This window comes from Phaethon aethereus, assembly GCF_964289735.1.
Source record: "Phaethon aethereus genome assembly, chromosome: W".
In the NCBI taxonomy this organism is placed as follows: Eukaryota; Metazoa; Chordata; class Aves; order Phaethontiformes; family Phaethontidae; genus Phaethon; species Phaethon aethereus.
Genome location: NC_138581.1, coordinates 5,504,465 through 5,524,840, shown reverse-complemented (window position 1 = coordinate 5,524,840; position 20,376 = coordinate 5,504,465). Strand labels below are relative to the sequence as shown.

General features: G+C 45.9%; 1 protein-coding gene across 1 annotated transcript in view; it reads left to right on the top strand.

Annotated features, from left to right (window-relative positions):
* The window catches only part of LOC309415121 (urea transporter 2-like), a gene marked incomplete at its 5' end in the record, with an annotated part of 35,727 nt that extends 16,581 nt beyond the window's left edge, over window positions 1-19,146 (top strand). The window contains 8 exons of the mRNA XM_082012569.1: window positions 12,018-12,182; window positions 12,885-13,074; window positions 13,435-13,563; window positions 14,661-14,853; window positions 16,189-16,336; window positions 16,934-17,068; window positions 18,034-18,083; window positions 18,791-19,146. Coding sequence (XP_081868695.1) covers window positions 12,018-12,182; window positions 12,885-13,074; window positions 13,435-13,563; window positions 14,661-14,853; window positions 16,189-16,336; window positions 16,934-17,068; window positions 18,034-18,083; window positions 18,791-18,967 — 1,187 coding nt within the window. The 3' untranslated portion in view covers window positions 18,968-19,146. The remainder of the gene's footprint in view (window positions 1-12,017; window positions 12,183-12,884; window positions 13,075-13,434; window positions 13,564-14,660; window positions 14,854-16,188; window positions 16,337-16,933; window positions 17,069-18,033; window positions 18,084-18,790) is intronic.
* Between the last annotated feature and the right edge of the window lie 1,230 nt (window positions 19,147-20,376).

Below are 20,376 nucleotides of genomic sequence, written 5' to 3'. Positions count from 1 at the left end.
ACTGCAGGCTGACTCGTTTTTTGGAGATCGCATTCGCCAGGGTTACAGAACTATCCCCACTCCGAGGTGAGACCTGTTTGCCAAACACTGTCCCGTCGCTCCCCCTTCAACAGAAGGGTCAGTTTTGATTTGGAAGATGGAAGGAGTCCAAACAGGAAACACACTCTTGATTGCAGCTGATTTTACAGCTCCCAGGGGGTCTTTTAGAAACTCCTGCAGCTGTTGCCACAGCTGGAATTCACACATCCCGCTGGCGGGATGAGAAGACCAGGGATAGCTCTCTGGGAAGCAAAGGTTTCTTCCACCACATTTTCCCTGGGAATGAGTTTGGGCACCTCCGCTTACAGCTCAGCGGCTCCCGAGTGCGCTCAATTACCTCGGTGCATTTAGTAGCTTACGCCGTTGTGGAGCTGCATCCTCACATCCTCCTCCAGGGACAGCCCTTTGCATAGCAAGTTGAGGCAGACCCAAAGTCACGCTCCCAAAACGTGCAGCTTCACCCAGCACAGCAGGGATGAAGCACCAAGTACATGCGGAACCCTTCCAAAAACATCCAGCTACCTCTCCCCCCGAAAACACACAGGGGTGCAGGCTGCGCAGCGCATCTCAGCAGCTGCAAATCCAACTGTGTTGTGCGTTGAATTGCAAAAGGCAAAGACAGAGAGACAGAGACATCCTTGACTTGTGCAGCTAGGACAATCAGGAGTCTTTTTTTCCCCCTTCACCCCAGGGCACCCCAGCCTGTACCTGACCCCACTTCAGTGCACTTCCCTCGTTTCAACGAAGTGCCGACAGCTCTGTCGCGCTGTCATCCACAGATCTCCGCTCTGCGAAACCGCTCAGCCAGAAACCAGGTAGCGACTTCCTGGCTGTGGAGAAAACCAGAAAGGCAAAGACGATGTCAAACTATCAGCCAGCGATGGTTTCTTACTGCAGCTGAGTGAGTTTATTTCACTTGTGTAAATTAAACCCTGCTTAGGGCATTTTCTGTCCCCAGAAACGGAGTTATCCAGCAGATACGACTTTCTTTTTCTTTTGTCTAATACAAAATGTGCACCTGCCCCACTCCTATCCCAGAAGGTTCCCAGAGAGGTGTTTCGCACCCTGGAAGCTGCAGGAGCTGGGAAGATGAGCCCTGGGGCAGGCCAGGCTGGACAGAAAGGACAGCGGATCTCCTCAGCGGGCGGCCAGGGGAGGGAGCTGGTGCGTGTGCATTAGGGGAACCGTTTATTTCGGGAGCGTACATCAGCAGCAGTATCCAGAGCCTTACACCACCTCAGACTACAGGGAGTTTTGGCTGTGCCAGGGCCAGGGAACTGCTGTTTATGAGCCCTCCAAAAATTGGCATCTGAATATTTTCTCTGATTGTATGTGCTGGACACGTACCACGAGAGGGAGCCGGACACCGGAGCTGGACAGCTTTCCTCTCCGGCCACCCTGACAGGCACTAGCTTGAGGAATGGCAAATAGTAGTTTTCTCTAGAGAATTTTTACAGGCCAAAGTGGAGGGATAGAAGCTGCCCACACCAGCTTGGCTTTTGGTCCACTCTGTATAAACCCAAAACTACTTCCCTCAGCAAACAAGTGCAAGATTGTGACAGATCCCTTGGTGCTCTGTGCTGAAACAGATTTTTCCACTCTGCATTTGCTTATAAAAACAAGATGATGAAAAGCAGCATGGCCACAGATGCCAACAGGCACAGACTTGCAGATGTTGCTCCTCCAAGCACCATGCCTCCAGCATGGCTCAGCCCCTACCTGGCCAGAGGAGCTGCCTCCTCAGCCAGCACATGGGTTGAGCATCACTCTCCCCCATACATCATGTGGTTATCTCCCCCTCCTGCCATATCTCCACTTCCACTGCTGCCTCTCCACGCCTCTCCAGGGAAACCACAGGCTGGGAAAAAACCTGGAAGTGAAATGGTGGATTCAGTCATAGTCAGCCTCACAGCAGGAAGCTAGACCAGGTGACAGAGGTCCCCTATCCTACAGTCCTAAGTCACTGAAGCAGTTTTGGAGCATCATTTGGTTTTGACACTGCCTCCCATGACATCCTCATAGCCAAGTTAATGAATTATGGGCTAGATAAGTGGACAGTGAGGTGGACTGAAAACTGGCTGAATGGAAGGGCCCAGAGGGTTGTAATCAGTGGCAAGAAGTCCAGCCAGTCACTAGTGGTGTAACCCAGAGGTGATCTATACTGGGGCCAAAACTGTTTAACACTTTAATTAATGACCTCGGTCATGGGTAGAGTGTGCACCCTCAGCAAATTTGGGGAAGATACAAAACTGGGTGGAGTGGTTGATATGCCAGAGGGTCATGCTGCCATCCACAGGGTCCTCAACAGGCTGGAACAATGAACTGACAAGAACCTCATGAAGTTTAAGAAGGAGAAGTGCAAAGTCCAATGCCTGGGGAGGAACGATTCCTTGCACCAGGAAATGCTGGGGGCCACCTAGCTGGAAAACAGCTTGGCAGAAAAAGCCCTGGGAGCTCCATAATGGATTTATGTCATTTTAAAGCACCTGTTGGAGTCCAAGAGCTGATGCAGCTCCCTGTGCAGACCTAATCCCTGCAGTGCAACCTGAGCCAAGGAGCACAGCCAAAACCAATCTGCTACCAAGTGGTTTTCTATGCACCTCTTGAAGGCCAGTGAGCCTTGAGAGGGGCATGGAGATAGAGCATGTGAAGCTGGATTAGGGCCATAAGATCCTTTCCTGGAAGAGTTGATGAGTTCAAGCACTGTACCCAGCTAACGCAGCTAGACAGCTCCTGCTTGGCAAGCTAAGACAGTCAGCGATGATTCAGGCATTTCTCTGGGACAGCTCAGGTACAAAGTCTGGTTGGGATCAAACCACCAACCCCTCTTCTGACTGTGTCAACCACTGGGCTCGGTCCAAGGGGCATTCTCAAAGCCACTTTCCCACAGAGCAGGCAGAAGAAACGCATGAACCAGCTTCACCAGCACAGAGCTGATGAGTTAAAATGGATTCAGCTCTCCTAAATTATATGAGACTTAGGTGCCAGACACCAATCTCAGCTGCCTTGTCCTCAGCATCAAGTGATCTTCACACAAACTTAAAATCAAGAGGCAACTCACTAGTCACCTGTAAGTGTTACCTGCATGATCAGTTTGCACATCGTTACGTGGTTACCCAGAGCTCACCCAGAGCTGGTGGCCCACTCCCAGGCAGATGGTACCTGAAGGCTACGTAACAGGCACATGGCACGTCTTGATCCTTTTGACAAACAATGGCCTCTGCTTTCAGTCTCCCCACCTTGAATTCCAAACCCCCAAAAGACAGGAGCAGATACCTACGCTCTGGAGTGTTCAGGACTGAAGGGCATCAAAGTTGGTGAGGGGTCTGGAGCACAAGTCTGATGAGAAGCAGCTGAGGGAACTGGGGGTGTCCAGTCTGGAGAAGAGGAGGCTGAGGGGAGACCTTATCGCTCTCTACAACTACCTGAAAGGGGGTTGTGGTGAGGTGGGTGTTGGTCTCTTCTCCCAAGTAACTGGTGACAGAATGAGAGGAAATGGCCTCAAGTTGCACCAGGGGAGGTTTAGATTGCATATTAGGAAAAAGTTCTTCACCAAAAGGGTTGTCAAGCATTGGAACAAGCTACCCAGGGAGGTGGTGGAGTCACCATCACTGGAGGTGTTCAAAAAACATATAGACGTGGCACTTCAGGACATGGTTTAGTGGGCATGGGGGTGTTGGGTTGATGGTTGGACTTGATGATCTTAGAGGTCTTTTCCAACCTTAATGATTCTGTGATTCTGTGTTAGCAGTGGGCACCTAACTTGGCATGGATAGGATTACACCTGGGAGGTTTTTGACCATTCCCACCCTTCTGCACGAATCCTACAGAGAAACTCAGTCCTCAGGCAACCAGGAGTGCTTTGGCTGGCTAAGGCACTATGGTGGACCGATATGCGGTTTCTGTCTTAAATATTTCATGGTTCCAAGGGACCCACACCTTTCTAGGTACAACAGCTTGAACATGTCTTGGTATGGAGTAAACCCCAAAGAAGAACGAGACACCAGTTCCTGCAGAGCAGAGATAACGGTGCCAGCGCAGTGACCGGTTCCTGCAAAGCAGAGATATGGTGCAGGCACAGCGAGAAGAGACACCAAAGCCTGAAGATGTGCCTGTTGCATATGCATGAAGTTTCTTGGGATCAGACGGAGATTGTGGGACTCGGACTGTATAAAAATGACACCACCAGAAGCAAAAAAGGGGACCCCCACCACCAAGGAACATCAAGAGGACCAACAGGATGCCGCTGGATCCACAGGTGGTGATATCTTCTTTGCTGCCTCTCTTCCTCTTTCTCTCTCTCCGCCTCCCCTCTGTCCCCCCCGCCCCCTCTTTTTGTCAAACTGTAAAAGACATGTTGCAGGGGACTTGTTTGTTTAGTTGAATTGTTTAGTTAGAGTAGTTGCTGTTGAGTCATTTATATAACTCATGCCTTGCATTTTGTATTATTAAATTGCTAAATTGGTTGGCTGCTGTTGTTTCACCTTAACTCAGTCCGGTGGGATCACGAACTTGCTCGCTGGTCCCACGGGGAAGGAGGTCATCCTGAAGGACTCCTTTCAGGCCACGACGGGCACACAGCCACAGGCAGGTATTCCTGCACCTGACTCCAGCACCCAATCTGGGATCTGGCCCAGACCTTTTTGGAAGGTAATTGTTGGAAATTTAGGGATTCCCTAAGGCAATCGCTGCAGTAGCGAAACCCTCCCCGTGGCCGGCTGCACCTACGACCGGTGAACCCATCACATGGCAGTGGAGAACATCACTGCCTCTAGTTCACAGAGCTGCTGCCAGGGACCTCGCTCCCTCGTAGGCAGCAGCAGACTGTGATCCTGTTACTTATTAGCCAGCTCTTTGATAAGCTAAACAAAGCATCGCTCCAAGGCATCCATCACAGACCTGCAAGCCGGGTGGCTTTTTCGTGAATCCCCTCCAACGTGTCAACAACCTCATCACGGTGTCAGAATTGGACAGGGCGGTCCCGATTCTGGTACCACGGAGGGAGAAGGTGGCTGCTGAGCCTACGGAGCCACCGCATCGCTCCGCGGATGGAGGCAGCGCGGCCCAACGGCGCATCCTGCCTCGCCCCCGGTGCGGCATCTCCTTCACAGAGAGCGGAAAAGATGTTGTTTTCAACGAGGCCGAGCCTGGTGCCTCCTCAATGAGAAGAAGCCCCGCTCGTGCAGCAATACTAAGCTGACAACTGTTACCAGGAACATTACTCTTAGGGGGAAAAAGAAAAAAATCCAGCCTCCTGTTAAAAACATCTCCATCAAAAGAGAGGCAGCCTGGGAATGAACACAGTGAGAACGACATCGCTCCAGCTCACGCAGAGGCTGAGGCTGTTTCCACAGGGCAGGGCTGGAGGAAGCAATGCCATAAAGCCAGGTGGGTTCTGGTTCAACAGCAAACTATTCGCTCCAGCACTCAGCTGAAGTTGCAGGGCTGCTCCTCTAAGCCATCACTCTGAAAGAACCCCAAAGTGAATTAAACTGTGGTTTAAATTAGCCTAACAGGTTCCTTAAGTTCCCAAGTGCTTTTTCTCTGCCCTTTCTCCTATAATTCACTCTCTCAGGACTTCTCTCTCCAGCCTCTTCTCCGCCTTTCACAGAGATTTCACAGACTTATAAACCTCTCAAATATGCCACACTTCTGATATTCCAGATTCCTCCAGCGAGCCAGGGAGGCCAGGTTAAAAAAAGAAGTAAGAAAAATACCCCTTGAATTTCTCAAATAACTGATAAAAAGCAATTAAACAACAGAAGGTCACCAGGTCCTTTGCTCCGAAAAACTACCCAGAAACAGGAAAAGTCGACAAGCTGCTGAACGTGACATGCTGCAATACATGGTCCCAGCCCAGCGTTTTGAGAGGGAAGGATGCTGAGCTGTCTTGGATAAGGAGAATAACACTGGAGAGGGTGAGCTCAGGTATACCGAGAGTCCTTTCTGAAGCCTGGAATCCTTTTAAGTGGTGGAGGAGGAGAAAGGACAGAGTTAAGAGAGACTTAACAAAAAAAAATACAAAAAGAAAAAAAAAAATCAGGGAAGAGGACATTTGGAGAGGCTGTTGGCAAGGGACCAAGGACAGAGCAAGAGGAAAGGTGGAGAACTCAAGAGGGAACCTTCTTGACTTTAGCTTGGAGCTCACCAAGTGGGAGGAGAAACAAACTAATTAGTAATATCAGGACAGGAGCCATGCTAGCCTATATAAGCTGGTGGGGCACTTTCTTTTTCCCATTCTCTTAGCCTTGTTTTCCTTCTGTCCTAGCCGGCAAAGCAACAGCTACCCCTGAACTCATCGAAGAGGTAAGAGCACTTTCTTTATTCCTTTTCATGCACAGCAATAAACACACACCCTGTTAATGACTTACCCGGATCTTTCTTCTCCCCCAAAACACCTAACAAACAGCATCTGCACAGTCCTCCTGAGTGAGAGCAGCAAAGGCTCAAGAGGAACACAGAGGTTGGGGAATGTCACAAGAATTTCAATTATTGAGAATTTTGTAGCAGGGTGAGGCTTTATTACTGCTGCTTAGCCCAGTTGGTTGAACCTTTGAGAAAAAAGAAGAAAAAAAAAACAGTCCCACAACTGGAACCCTTTAACATCTCCTTTTACTCTCTTTCTATTCTGCAAAATGAAAAATGCCCAAATAGTAATAATACGCAGTTAATGTGATAGTATCTCTGGATCTCTCTGTCCCCGAGAGACAGATCTCTGAAAATTGAATTGCAAATGGGCTTAATGAATATTTGAACCTGAGGGATGAGCTTTCTTTTGAACTAATGCTTTGAAATGTGTCGTCTATGGGAAAACCTGAACTTTTTTTTTCAGTGCGGGTCAAGTGCATTATAATCTCTCTGTTTTGGGGAGCGTGCTTGTGCATGCGTGTGTTCCTACACATAACACAACACTATACTTATCCAGCTTTACTAAACCCCCGGTAACATTACACAGGCTATGCTGGAATCAGAGCTGCTGAGAATCTGGCCCTTTCCTCCTATTGTACTTGGATGCAGGAATTCCTCTAAAAACAGGCTGCACGCAGAGCTGGCTGCCTGCGCACTTCGCAGCAACAATTCAGAGAATGCAAGACACAATGACCGTAATTGTGCGGTAGCAGTTCCTTGGACAAACAAATACCACACGGTAATTTAAATCCTCTCGATTTACAGAGTAATTTGAATTTCGTCAGGCAGAGAGGAAAATTCCAGAAAGAAAAGAAAGTACTAGATAACTCAATGCTGCATTTTCAGAGATAAAAGCCAGACAGGCACCAGCTAGGAAATCACTGTTACCTGTGAGGAGTAAGACAATTAGCCAAGTAAGAGCCGCTGCTCCTCGCCCAGCTGCGAGCACAGTACCACCCTCGTGTAACACACCACGAACGTGTGACCGGGCTGGTCTCCGTTTCAGCACGGGAATAAAAAAGTATTTGGGGGCCAGATGCCGCGGGAGTGCGGCAGCGGTACGGAGCCCGCTTGGCTGCGGCTTTAGCAGGGCACTGCCGAGAGGCCGCGGGGACGGCGCGACGTGGACGAGGTGGAAGGGAAATTGATTTAGGGAGACACGAAGTTGCATAACATCAGTGCTTGGCTGCAGGACATTTATTAACTCTGCAAAGTTGATTTAAAAAAAAAACAATAGATTAGCTTCTTGGCCCTGCGATGATTTCATTTTCATGCAAGAGAAACATCTCTTTTTTTTTTTTTCTCTGTTCTCACGGGTTCCATTTCATAGCTGATACAAAAGTATTTAGATACTTTTAGCTGCAAAACTTTCCCTCTTGCTTACATGAGCATCCTTAGCAAGGATGGCAGAGAGATATTATCCCACAGCACAAAGATATCCAGGCAAGGGGAGGCAGCAAACGTCTGGAACGACTGTGGAAAAGCAGCAGTGCCCACAGTCCAGCTCTCACTTTCCACGGTACGCCATGGGAAAAGGGTTTTAAATAGCTCCTCTGCACGTGCACCACAGAGATGAAAACCCCATTCAGACTCGCTCTGCCTGGGTCCTGCTGCCGCTCCTGTACCACAGCGGTTACACCCCAGCATCGGCAGCCCGCGCTGCATTTTCACCAGACGCTTGTCTGGAGCACCTCTCCCGAGCGTGTAGGAGATCAGGCGGTACACTTCACACCGTGTGTCGGAGAGCGGGACTTACACGGTCTTTAGTTAAGCATCTGAGATCAAAAAACAGTTTCCCAGACTAATAGAATAGGAATAAAGGTATAAAAGGAATAAAATAACAAGGTATTAAAAGAATCTAAAGAATCCTGCCCCCCTGCAGAAGCCAAGCAGTCTGTTCCAGCAGAATAGTCCTTTCACAATTATTTCCATTTCCTTCCTTCACACGCTAAGAAAAAAAGCCCACTTTGACTGAAAACTGCATGTTAACATAACTTCAATAGCAGGTCTTCAAAAGACCTGCTGAAGACTGGCCTTCATGCAATCCCCGTCCAAACATGCACACTTCAGATTGAATTAAAATTCAAGCGTCACTGTCTTAACATTCTCTGAGCCTCTCCATTATTCTGGGATGAGACACCGTTTGTCTTCTGTCCTTTCTTAAACAGCTGCTATCGCCTACTCCCTAAAACAAAGTAATGTGTTAGTAGATCATTAATCTGAGCGTATGTGGCAGCTACTGCTTCTTACAGTACCAAACATTGTTAAAGATGCCCAAAAAATTCTCCCCTGCTGCTGGTTTCCAAGCGTTCACTACTTCTTTACACTTCCTTTGGATGACTAAGTAAAGGTAGTGCGAGTCCTCCATGTTCTGTGTTTCTGGACAGATGGGCAGCACCACGGCTGTGGCGATAGCCGAACCACCGCACACAGGAGGCAGTCCTCACACAGCACCTGGGATGTGATTTGGGGTGGCCATGAAGCCAATGGGGCTGGATCTGGGTCTTTAAGGTGTTGTGAAGACCCCACCCGAATCCATTACATGGGTGTTCTTCAGGTGGCGGGGTGTTTTGTAATGATTTCCTTCTCCTTTAGCATATATAAGCTGACAGGAAAGATGAAGAATAGTTCATGTGATGCCTCTCTAGAGAGACACAGCACTTTAAATAAACAGGGACATAATGAACGTGAAGTTGACCAGCACCGCGGCCAGAAGGTACCCATGACCACCCTCCGATCACCGTGATTTTGAATACTCTGGAAGAACGGGTAGGCAGGGTATTGGCGCAGCCTTCGTGGGGAGTGAAGTTCAAGCCAGGTTGGTGGAAGTGACTCACCTGGTCACCTGGTCTTTTTGCCGTGCCAAGTGCATCAAGCTGACTTCATTTCTGTCCACGAAAACCCAGAGCAAAGGAGTTCTCCAGGCTCAGACTTGCGCAGTGCAGTAGTGCCTGTGAAAGCTGCCGTGCCAGCAGCACAGCCCATGCACCGCCAAATAGCCTCAACAGCAGATAAAAGGCTTCACACCTCGCAGTGACTTACAACACATAGTAACCATCTATCCCAGGGTAAAAGCCACCTTGCGTAAGAAAGGAAGGAAACTCCCCTCGGGTACTCGCCACGGGAGCATTCCTTCCCCGTTCATTCTGGTCCCGATTCGGCAAAGCACTGAATTCACATCGCTTCCCACATTCATGGGAAGTTAAGTATGCGCTTAAGTGCCTTCCTATGGCAAAGCAACTCAAAGTTTTGATGAATTAGGGCTTCCAGCTTGACCCGTTTTCTTCTCCACCATGTGAGTGGGCCAGAAAGTGATCCTGACACCTCACATGCACATTACATCCCACACTGCAGAACACCCTCAGGCTTGTGGGACGCAAAGAGCATCCTCACTCGGCGTGCAGGGAGACATATCAGGCATGCTAGCACCGGGCACGCAACATCGCTCCGCAAATGCAAATGCAACAGCCCTTGACTTTATGCATTAGCAACAGAGAAAGCCTAAGTTACATAAAGAGGAAGATTCTTTAAATTGAAAACATAAATGCACTTTCACCAAATGAAGAGCATTTATCTTGGCTGGAAATTTTGATTTAACTGAAAGTGCATCCAATTCACTTATTCCATTATTTCAGAATAAAATATGAGAAAAGCGAAGGTTAATGAATCAAGGTAATGAATTATAACTGAGCCAGGAAAAAGCCTTCTAGTGCCGAGACGCCATCCCTAGCAACACTCTCATCCTTTTCTTCCTCCTCTAGTTAAGCTCCTTGCCTTTGTGTCCTACGCAAAATCAAATTCAATACTCTTCTACATACTGGCCCAGTCTTCAGTCTTTTTCATATGGAACCTATCACTGCATTAGCAGGGCTCTTCCAGAAGGCAGAACACGTCTATTTATTATTGGTGCAAATATTCACTTCCCAAAATGCCACCATCAGCCCTCCAATAACACACACTAAAGAAACTGGCTGCTTAACCACATGTCTGGCCCTGCAACTGTAATGCCCAGGGGTGAGGCTGCTTTAGCTTAAGCACTCTGCACTTGTATTTCTGAAGAGAATGAATTCTCTTCCTCAGCTGCCAAGAGGGCTTTTACTGAAGCTTCAAGTGAGTCAAGGAGTAACTCAAATACTTACATCCTTGTACCCTCTTATTTAGACTATTAACTCCCAACCTAAATTCTTTACTTCTTGCCTAAGCTGCTACTCAGCAGTGAGACCTGAAGCAGCTCTGGTTCTGCATTCACTCAATACCGTACCTTGTCTTGTGTTTTCTTTGTCATGACAGTTATCAAGAATTAGTCCTACTCTTCAGAAAAATGAATACACTCCAGGGAAAGGTTTGGGGGTTTTTAATTTGCTGACTTCATATTGAGAATTGACCCTTAGGTAAATAACAAATTGGCTATAGGACATTGTTTTTAAAATCCAGTGTTTACAGTTAAATGTGAGTCTCTGGTCCACATGCCTGAATGAAGCTGTCTAGAGCTGTATGAGGTGCCAAAGGGTATTCCAGCAGCTCCTAATCCAAAGGGCATGTCTCCCATAGGGGACCCCACCTCTGCATGGATGCCCTAAACACCTCTGCTTGGCATATAGTGCTCCCTCACCTTATTGAGGTCTTAATATAGTGCCCGCTAAATTTAATAGAAGTCCTTTCATTAGTCCCTGAGTGTTTCTTACCACAGGTTCTAACAAGTGGTCACAAATCTTGTTTTATGCTGAAGAACAATGGCCAGTGCAGACCACCTAACACCTTACTGTGCAGCTGGCAGAGAGAAGGCAGCAACATGTCTAAGGCAGAATGGAAAGCAACCACTCTGAATTTGGCTTTTAATCTCTTACGTCAGTGTTGGGTAATTCTAAAGATGGGGCAGCTAAAAGTACAATTCAATAGAGGGAAAAAAAAAATGTATAAATGCATGTAAGTAATGGAGTAAGGCACCATGAACAACCCTCAAGCTAAGCCCACGCTCATGAGAAAGGTTGAACTGATCCCAATATGTGACAGTATAGAGACCCATTAACCTAACTTTAGGTACCTATTATTGGTGGTAAATGGATAAATTCAAACTGGAAATACGCATTAAGCAGCAGAGGAAACTCAGTCATTGAAGCAGTTTCCTAGATGTGGTGGAATCTCTATCAAGTTGAATCTTGAGGTAAAAGCTTCACCTTCTGTGAAGCCGGTGTCCTTTAATGCCATCTTGCTCTTTGAAGTTACCCCTTAAATCAAGAGCTGCTTGAATTCTAGAAAACATGGTATAGCTGAGCAGGGTGTTAAAATCGGGTAAAATACTATGACAAGGCTCAGTCATGCTTTGTGGTGTTCAAATCTATGACTGCATGGAAGTCTGGAAGGACAGTGCAGGGTCCCAAGAGCACACGAAGACAGAATGTGTTCATGGACATATGACAATCAGGTGTTCAGAGTAAGGATTTTCCTCTTTCTGGCTCCAAAATAACATGTACTGAGCAATAATATGTATGTGGCAAAGAGAATAAACAGGTGTCAGTAAGAGGCATTGTAATGAACTGCCTTTTTTCTTTCCCGTTGAATTTTACCAGAGGGTCAGAATATCAACATGGAAAACAGTGTTGACGTCAAGATAGAAACCAAGGGGGAAAGAAAGCCAATAAAGCAGAATCCACTGAGCAAAGCTGGGAAGAGAGTCTGCAGAGCTGTTGGGTACATCACTGGAGACATGAAGGAATTTGGAGCCTGGCTAAAAGGTAAAGTCATGACTAATTAGGGGATTCCAAAGATCAATTACTTCAAAGGAGTAATAACTAACTTCTCAGTAACTGGATTCAAGCAAGAGTAGTACAGAAACTACCTCTGCCCTGAGTTATTTCCATTTTGTAGGAAAACATCAGCTTTGTGCACATACTGCTTAACTTCTGAGGATGACTGAGATGACATTTACCTCCCAACATGCCATGTACAAAGCAAATTTAGTCCCACAGAACATAGCCTGGGATGGTTATTCTGTGCTCTGCCATTCTTCATAACACTGCCTGTCCTTTCAGCTGAGCAGTTTCTATCAAGCCTAATGCCACCGTGAAGTTAAATTACACATAGGTAGGTGTGTTTGGTCCCCACAATAAATCAGCAATGGGATACACACACGATTTGCCATCTGAGGCACAGACATCATAAATTAGCTGGTTCATATGAACTCGGTCCAGGGTACTTTATAACAGGGGACCCTGACAACCACACTGCTCGTCTCAGCTTTCCAGCTGTAAGACTTCAGTATAGACCATAATAAATCTCAGTCAGGTTTTACAGTCTTGTTGATTCATTGCTTCAGTCATGCTGCCAAGTTGCACTGCCAAAACTCTTCCTGAGTTTCAAAAAAAACATCCCGAATCAGCATCATCTGTGTTATTTTTTTGGGGGGGGGTGTTATTATTTAGTTTGATCTCTTCCAGATAAACCTCTTGTGATCCAGTTTATTGACTGGGTGCTGCGTGGCATGTCCCAGGTGATGTTTGTCAACAATCCCCTCAGTGGGCTTATCGTAGTTGCTGGCTTCCTGGTGCAGAATCCATGGTGGACACTCACAGGCTGTTTAGGAACAGTTGTCTCAACTTTAACAGCACTTATGCTGGGTCAGGATGGGTAAGTCCACCCTTTTCCCTTCCAAAACCAGACTGTCACTTCAATGCTGACTTACACGTTAAACAGGCAACATGGCTGAAAAGCATGTATGCTCGCCTTCACTGGCTATACATCTGGTCTGGTAGGACCAGACAGGTCTTCCCACCAGCTGCATCTGGTGCAAAGGGACACTGGACGTAACTGCAGAAGGGGTGGTTGCTGAGAGGACATGAGACTCAAGCATGTGAAATTGAAGGTTGATGCGTGAGTCTCGGCAGGTCGTCACCACACAGAGTCACAACTGCATGGGGACGGAGCGGGTGATGTGAGCAAAGCACCTGCAGGGGAGAAGATTTCAAGATGGTTGTTTCTTTCACACAGATCGGCCATTGCAGCAGGCCTGTATGGCTATAACGGGGTCTTGGTGGGATTGCTTATGGCCATCTTCTCTGCTAAGGGAGACTATCACTGGTGGCTTCTGCTGCCGGTAGCACTGGTGTCCATGACGTGGTAAGTCAGACGGCTCCTCCGCTTCTTATTCCAGTCCCAGTGTCTCTATGCTGAGACTGAGCCTTTGTAATTTTACGCACTATACAGACTACAATGGGAAAGAAACAGAACTGGCGCACATGTGCTACTAAATCTGAATCATTATTTGCACTTTTAAACTCAAATGTAATCCCAAAACAAATAAAACACCCACATAGTCACAAATAAACCCAAGCGGGAAAAGGAAAATCGATGGCTGATCATACGTAACTCAATGCCGAAAATGTTAGCCATATTGCTGTGATGCATGAATTCATTTTTGTCTCTAGAGGAACATTATTTTCCCCATTCCCCACCACCATCAACCACAAATGTTTCATCTATTTAAGCCACCATATAAAAATGTCATGAAAATTTACCTCTCCAGGCACTGAAGCTGTTCAGTGGTCCCAAGATGTGATGGCTGATGCTAATGAAAACAAACAACTAATAATACTTTACTCATATATATGACACCGTAATCTGCCAGGTATTTGGACAGCAAAAATTTTGAAAGCTGGTCTTTGGCCCCCAAACGTCTAGTTGAAGATTGCTAAACCACACATACCATTTATCTGCCTGGAGTTCACGGGGTGTTATACTCACTTTAATAAGCATACCTTTGATATCAGCCTTTACTTCTAATGACCCTGATCCATAAACTTGAACAAGGACACACAGCCGCCTTCACAGTTCACTCAGACCTGACACGGGTGTCCTAAATTCAATCCACTTCAAGTACTAAAAGAAAAATGTAAACACTGAGACTGAGCTGGGAAACAACTCCATTAAATCACTGGATCCTCCACACGAGTGGAGGATTTTGGTTCCTTCATGGTCACCAAATTCACCACACATAGCATAACACGACAGGAATCTGTATGTCGCTGACTGCCCTGGGAAGGGTAGGAAATTCACCAAGTGACCCTCGCATATCTCTGATTTTATCAGAAAGACTGAGGATATTAAACAGCTTTTTTTAAAAAACAGACTGAATTTCCTGCAGTTGGGGTTTTTTGGGTTTGTGTTCTTTTCCTAGCTGACAAGCTCCTAGTAAAACCACTTTGTTCTTCTTTCAGCCCTGTTTTCACCAGCGCTTTAGGCTCAGTCTTCTGTAAGTGGGATCTGCCTGTTTTCACCTTGCCTTTCAACTTGGCCTTGACCCTCTATCTGGCTGCATCAGGACCCCATAACCTCTTCTTCCCTACAACTAGCATTCAGCCTGCAACAGCAACACCAAACATCACCTGGACGGATGCTGAAATGCCAATGGTAGGATGCCCTAAAGATAACAGCCTTCTCCATTTACAAAGAAAACCACTATAGAATCATATTATTTTCCTTTATGTTACTGCATTATGGCCTGGCAATACGAAATGGCATTTATAAGAGAGCTATTATCCAAAATGTAAAGGTTTACTCTAGAAACTGACATTTTTGAGAGCTTGACAATAAGAATCTTTTTGGTATCTGGCATCTTTCATTTACAGTTGAATCTAAATTATAATCTGTAAAGAGCCTCTACAATCTAATTCCCCGTTACTGTGCATATAGTGAGCAGCACCCCATAGATAAGGTTGTGCTGAGACTACCAGTTAACTCACAGGTTAATTTTAGTTTTCCACGTAGAGAGTGCTGTGTTTTTAAAATTGCATCTTTCCCATTAGAAATGAGCAGCAGATAGCACTACGGAGGAATAGTTACAAAGTTGGATGCAGACAAATGTTCACATATTTTTAGTTAATATTCAAGTGGGATCTTTCAAAAAAAAAAAATTATGCTCCTGCATAGCATGGTAAACAGCCACGCCATGGTTATAGCTCTCCCCTAAGGCTCAGTTGACTATTTTGAGGGGTTCCCTGGGAGCGATTAAGAAAAGGAAGTTAATTGACACTAAATAGCAATCCATACGAGTGACATTTCTCAAAGAACATTTACCGTGGTGCATAATTTTATGGGGACAATAAATGGACTGTTCCACATTGAGGAACACAACATTTTGAGGAAAAGTGTCTCAAAACCATCTCTAAACTGTGACCAAGTTGGGCTCTGTCCCACCAACCCAGCAACTCTCATTCATATTCCTAGTGAATCCCAAGGGAGTTTCAGGTATATAAGCAGATCAGGCATATAGCCTTACCCGAGTAAAAAGTCTTATAATTTTGGCCAAGCCACTGTTGGCCATTTCACCCTTGGATCTGCCCACTCAGAGGCAAATGTCTTCTCAAAGGCATGATCTACCTGAGCACTTCCATTTCCTAAATTCACTGTCATGGTCCACAACAGCACACAAAAATGTCCAAGTCAGCCGCACGTGTAAAGATGATGAGGAAACCGTTTCACAAAAGACATTTACCTTTGATGTTGGAGCAGTAACCTGGCAGAGCAGCTCATGGCTAGGGAACAAGGCATGACTCATTTTCATTGAAGGGGAAACCCTGTGGAAATGCCCTGCTGTCTCCAGAGAAGTGTCCAAACTTCCAGAAAGAGAGACTGCATCCAACAAATGCCGAACATGAACCTGGCCAACGATTTTTTTAAAAATTTGAAATTACAAAGCCAATAACAATTTGTCTTTCTTTGTTTGCTTGTTTTAAATTCCTGCAGCTCCTGCGATCTATTCCAGTTGGGGTGGGGCAGATTTATGGCTGCGATAACCCCTGGACTGGGGGAATTTTCCTGGTTGCTTTATTTATCTCTTCTCCGCTCATTTGTCTGCATGCAGCAATTGGATCAGCGGTGGGGATGCTGGCAGGTAAGGACTTGACTTGTGTCACAGATTTATATAAAAGCATGGAGAATAAAAGAGGAACCATGAGTGGAGCACTTACAGTCACAAATGTTTCTTCCATTTGAGAATGACTGCTTGAAAAAAAATATATATACACTTCTGTTTTAAGAACTTTCTTTTCATTGACTTCCCCATTCTCTTACCTCATTTTATGATGGTGGAAATCTTCAGAAGAAAGAAGCATATTTTTGGCCGAAATGAATTTTTATAATGAAAGACTTAATTTCTGATGGGTTTAGGAGCAGCTTAATAAAAATCATAGCCATCAGTCTGAATGTGCAAGTCTCAGGGATGCTTTTAAGGTTCACACCTACACTCATTCACTCATATATCTTCTGCTGAAATCGCATGGCCAAAATCAGCTCAGCAGCACCAGGGAAATTTTGCCATGATTGCATTAGATTAAAGTGGCTTTAGTCTTAGACCTTAGCAACACGACTACAAATAGGAGCTCTTGTGTACGTATGCAGGCTAGAGCTCTTAAAAAGCTGGATTCATGCCATTTCTCAGCTGCTTTATATCTTTGGCCGAAGAATGACACATCTTTGACTTATTTTCCAGCACTGAGCTTAGCAACACCTTTTAGCAAGATCTACTCCGGCTTGTGGGGCTACAACAGCTCCCTCTCATGCATTGCAATCGGAGGCATGTTCTACGCTTTCACCTGGCAGACACATTTGCTGGCAATTGCCTGTGGTACGTACCCTATGGATTTTCCCTACTGCCACGTTTCCTTTTGAAGTGAGACAAGATGGATTTATACTAGAGGTGGGCTGAAGCCAGATGGCCACCTCTAGACAGGCAGATGGACTCAGGCGAGACTGACAAATGATGGAGCCGGATGTTGGGGCTGTTGCTCTAACATACCCTGACAAAATAAAAGGAGTGCTTTTGCTTTCAGCCAAGAGTTGTGTTCAAAACGAGACATGATCAGCGGACACTGATTAACTAAGGTCTTTCTTTGACATTAGATGCTTAGTTTTGAGGCATTAACTGTGTTTGTTCAACACTGCTGGATGAATCATATTGGTTTTTCCAATCATAGATACCAGCTCAAATTCCTTCATTGGAGAAGGACATATCTAAACTTTGAGAAGACTGGAGCTCATGATCAGCCTGCATCTGCAGTTAGTACAGTTTCCCCAGTCTATTGAAATGGATACCAAAGGCATGAGCTAGGCAACACAGAATGATTGAGGAATTATTTATAAGGCAATTCCATATGAAATTTCAATATCACAGTGAGCTGGGAGTGAAACTATTTCTCATTCAGTGCTCATATAAAAAAGATTCAGCTTTGTACCTCATTGACCCACCTTCTAGCCCTAGAGGCAGGAGAGATGGGGGTAGAAGGGTTATTTTCCTATTTAACCCCATCCATCAAGTTATATACTTTCCACATCAGTGCATTTTTCAAAAGCCTGTTTCCATAGCCACATTTTTCATGACTCCAGGTTTTTGAGGGTTTTTTGTTTTGCCCTTTCCATGAGCTCTGGGTTGGAGGGGACACAGTGCAAAGGAAAAAGCTTTAAAAGGGGGCTGTCCAGGCATGGTCATAAACATTGGCTGAGCTACCCAAGGCAGTGTGAGAGATGTTTGTCCTTGCTGTTCTCCTCCATGAGCAACTGAATTCACCAGGAACTACCTTTCTTTTTTAACAGCGCTCTTCAGTGCCTACCTGGGAGCAACAGTGACTAACATGTTGTCTGTGGTAAGTAGTGTATGAGCTAAGGTCTTGTTTCCACAACAAATTTGAACGCTGTACATTTTCCTGGCTTGTAAGGCAAAACACCAAGACATGGAGAAAAATTCAGTCAAAGGCAGGACTGATCTGGGAGAGGGGACACTATCTGCCCAGAGGTTTGGTGTGGTTCCCACTGAAACAGGCCACTTACAATCATCATCACTTTTCATCCTCAGAGCTTGCATGAACTTCCACAGCTCAGCCCTCAACACCTCAGAGATAATTATATGTCTATACTTTGTGCCTAAAGAGATGAGAAAGGGGCCCTCCACACATGTAAAGCAACCTCTACTTTGGTTTAATTGCTTTGCCCAAGTGCCAAAAGGTAGTCAGTACGACAGCCCAGGGTACAGCTGAATGCTTCTGGTATCCAGTCCTATCTCATCTCCATCCACTCCTGTCTCATCTCCATCCAAGATCACTGCAGATGCACAAAGAGAAGGAAGCCTTCTCACCAGAGCTGGTAGATGTTACGGGTTAATGCACAATGTCGAGATCTCATAAAGAAATTCTGCCTCCCTGGGCAGAGACTCTATCCAAAACCAAGTCAAGGCTTCCTTGAGAAAGCTTGTTCCAAGCGGTCTGGCTCCTAGTTTTGTTCAAGGGCTGGGGATCAAATGAAAAGATCAAAGAAAGGAACACAGTAAACAAGTAGTTTGTGTTTTTCTTTGCAGTTTGGGGTGCCATCAGGAACCTGGTCTTTTTGCTTGTCTGCACTGACCTTTCTGTTAATAACCACAAACAACTCTGCCATCTACAAGCTGCCGCTCTCCAAAGTCACCTATCCAGAAGCCAACCGAGCTTATTACCTGAAGATGAAGAAACGTCAGAGGTCTTGCTGTGAGGTGTAAAGACCCAAGAAGAGAGATATGTCGCATATTTTAAGGCAAGAGTGCACTGTGTTTCCCAGAAGAACATGATTTGGGTGCTACAAAGTCAAAAGACCAAAAAAAACCCAGTCCACCTTCTGCGTGGAGGGAGTTTCCACCACATTCATTTGTTCTATCCTGATTAGATAGGATTGTGCTGTGCCGGAAGGACCTTTCCCAAGACCAATCTGTAATGATTTAAAACCACATATGCCTGAAAAGACACTTGAATTTTAAGCAGTGCGGAAACGACTTAGAAATTTAAATAAAAATAAAAATCTGTTTGTGAAATCCAAGTCACAGCAATCAGATGTTAAGGAACAAAGAGCAGAGCATCTCTCGGCATCTGAGGGGACTCGTGATTAATGGCTAAAACCAGCTTACAACAGCAATAGGATACATCTCAGAGAGCTTCATAGCAGCAGAGAAGTGGAACAGAGAGCACCCTTTGCTAAGTAGAAAAGAGGTGGTGAAGAGTTCTGCCTGGAGGATCCCTCAAGCCCAGTGGAGAGAGATGTGCATTAGCCATCATCACACACAAGACGGAGACAGATAAATTGCAGGCAGCGTTGCTAACACTTGCAAGACTTGTGGTAAAAATCACAATAACGGCAGGGAGGGGGTGTCTATAAGCCCCAGCTTTTGGATGTTTTCGTTTGCTTTAGGCTCTAACATTCAATTAAAAAAGTGTTTCAGGCCTACCCAGTTGCAGAGAAAAGTCTGTAAACCCAAGGTCAAGAAAGCAAATGACAGTGAGCAGAATCTTTTTCTGTAAAAAAAATGTAAGAAGTTTCATGATTTTATGTTAAATTCATTATTTTTCTCAATACTTGAACTTGGTCATTGGTTAGCAAAGGAGGGGACGACAGCAAAGTCATTGCTGTCTCTTTCCTATGCAATAAAATGTCTCAGTTCAGTTGGTGCACAAGTAGAACTAATTTGAGATGATCTTCTTGACCCATCTCCCTACACCACCCCTCTCAGCCCACAAATATCAAGCAGCAAAACAGTGCACTGTCCCACCCTGCTGCGGAAGTTGCTGCTCTGATGTTTCACCCTGACCCGCGACGGGAAGATGATGGTTGGAGAACTGGTGGACATAGCAGAGCTCTGCAGCAGACCAGTCTTGTCCACCTCTGCACAGGCCCCCGGGGTCTGCAGGTTCGGAAGGAGGAAGCTGACCTCGCACTCTACATTGCTGGTCACCTCTAACGGGGGTTACCTCGGCCACCTTTCTGCCTGGCTCACCAAGACACTTCATCTCATGATGAAGCTGACATCTTCACCGCAAATACTCCACATGCTCAGGTCATAGAATCACAGAATGTTCTGGTTTGGAAGGACCTTTAAAGGTCGCCCAGTCCAACTGCCCTGACATGAGCAGGGACAAC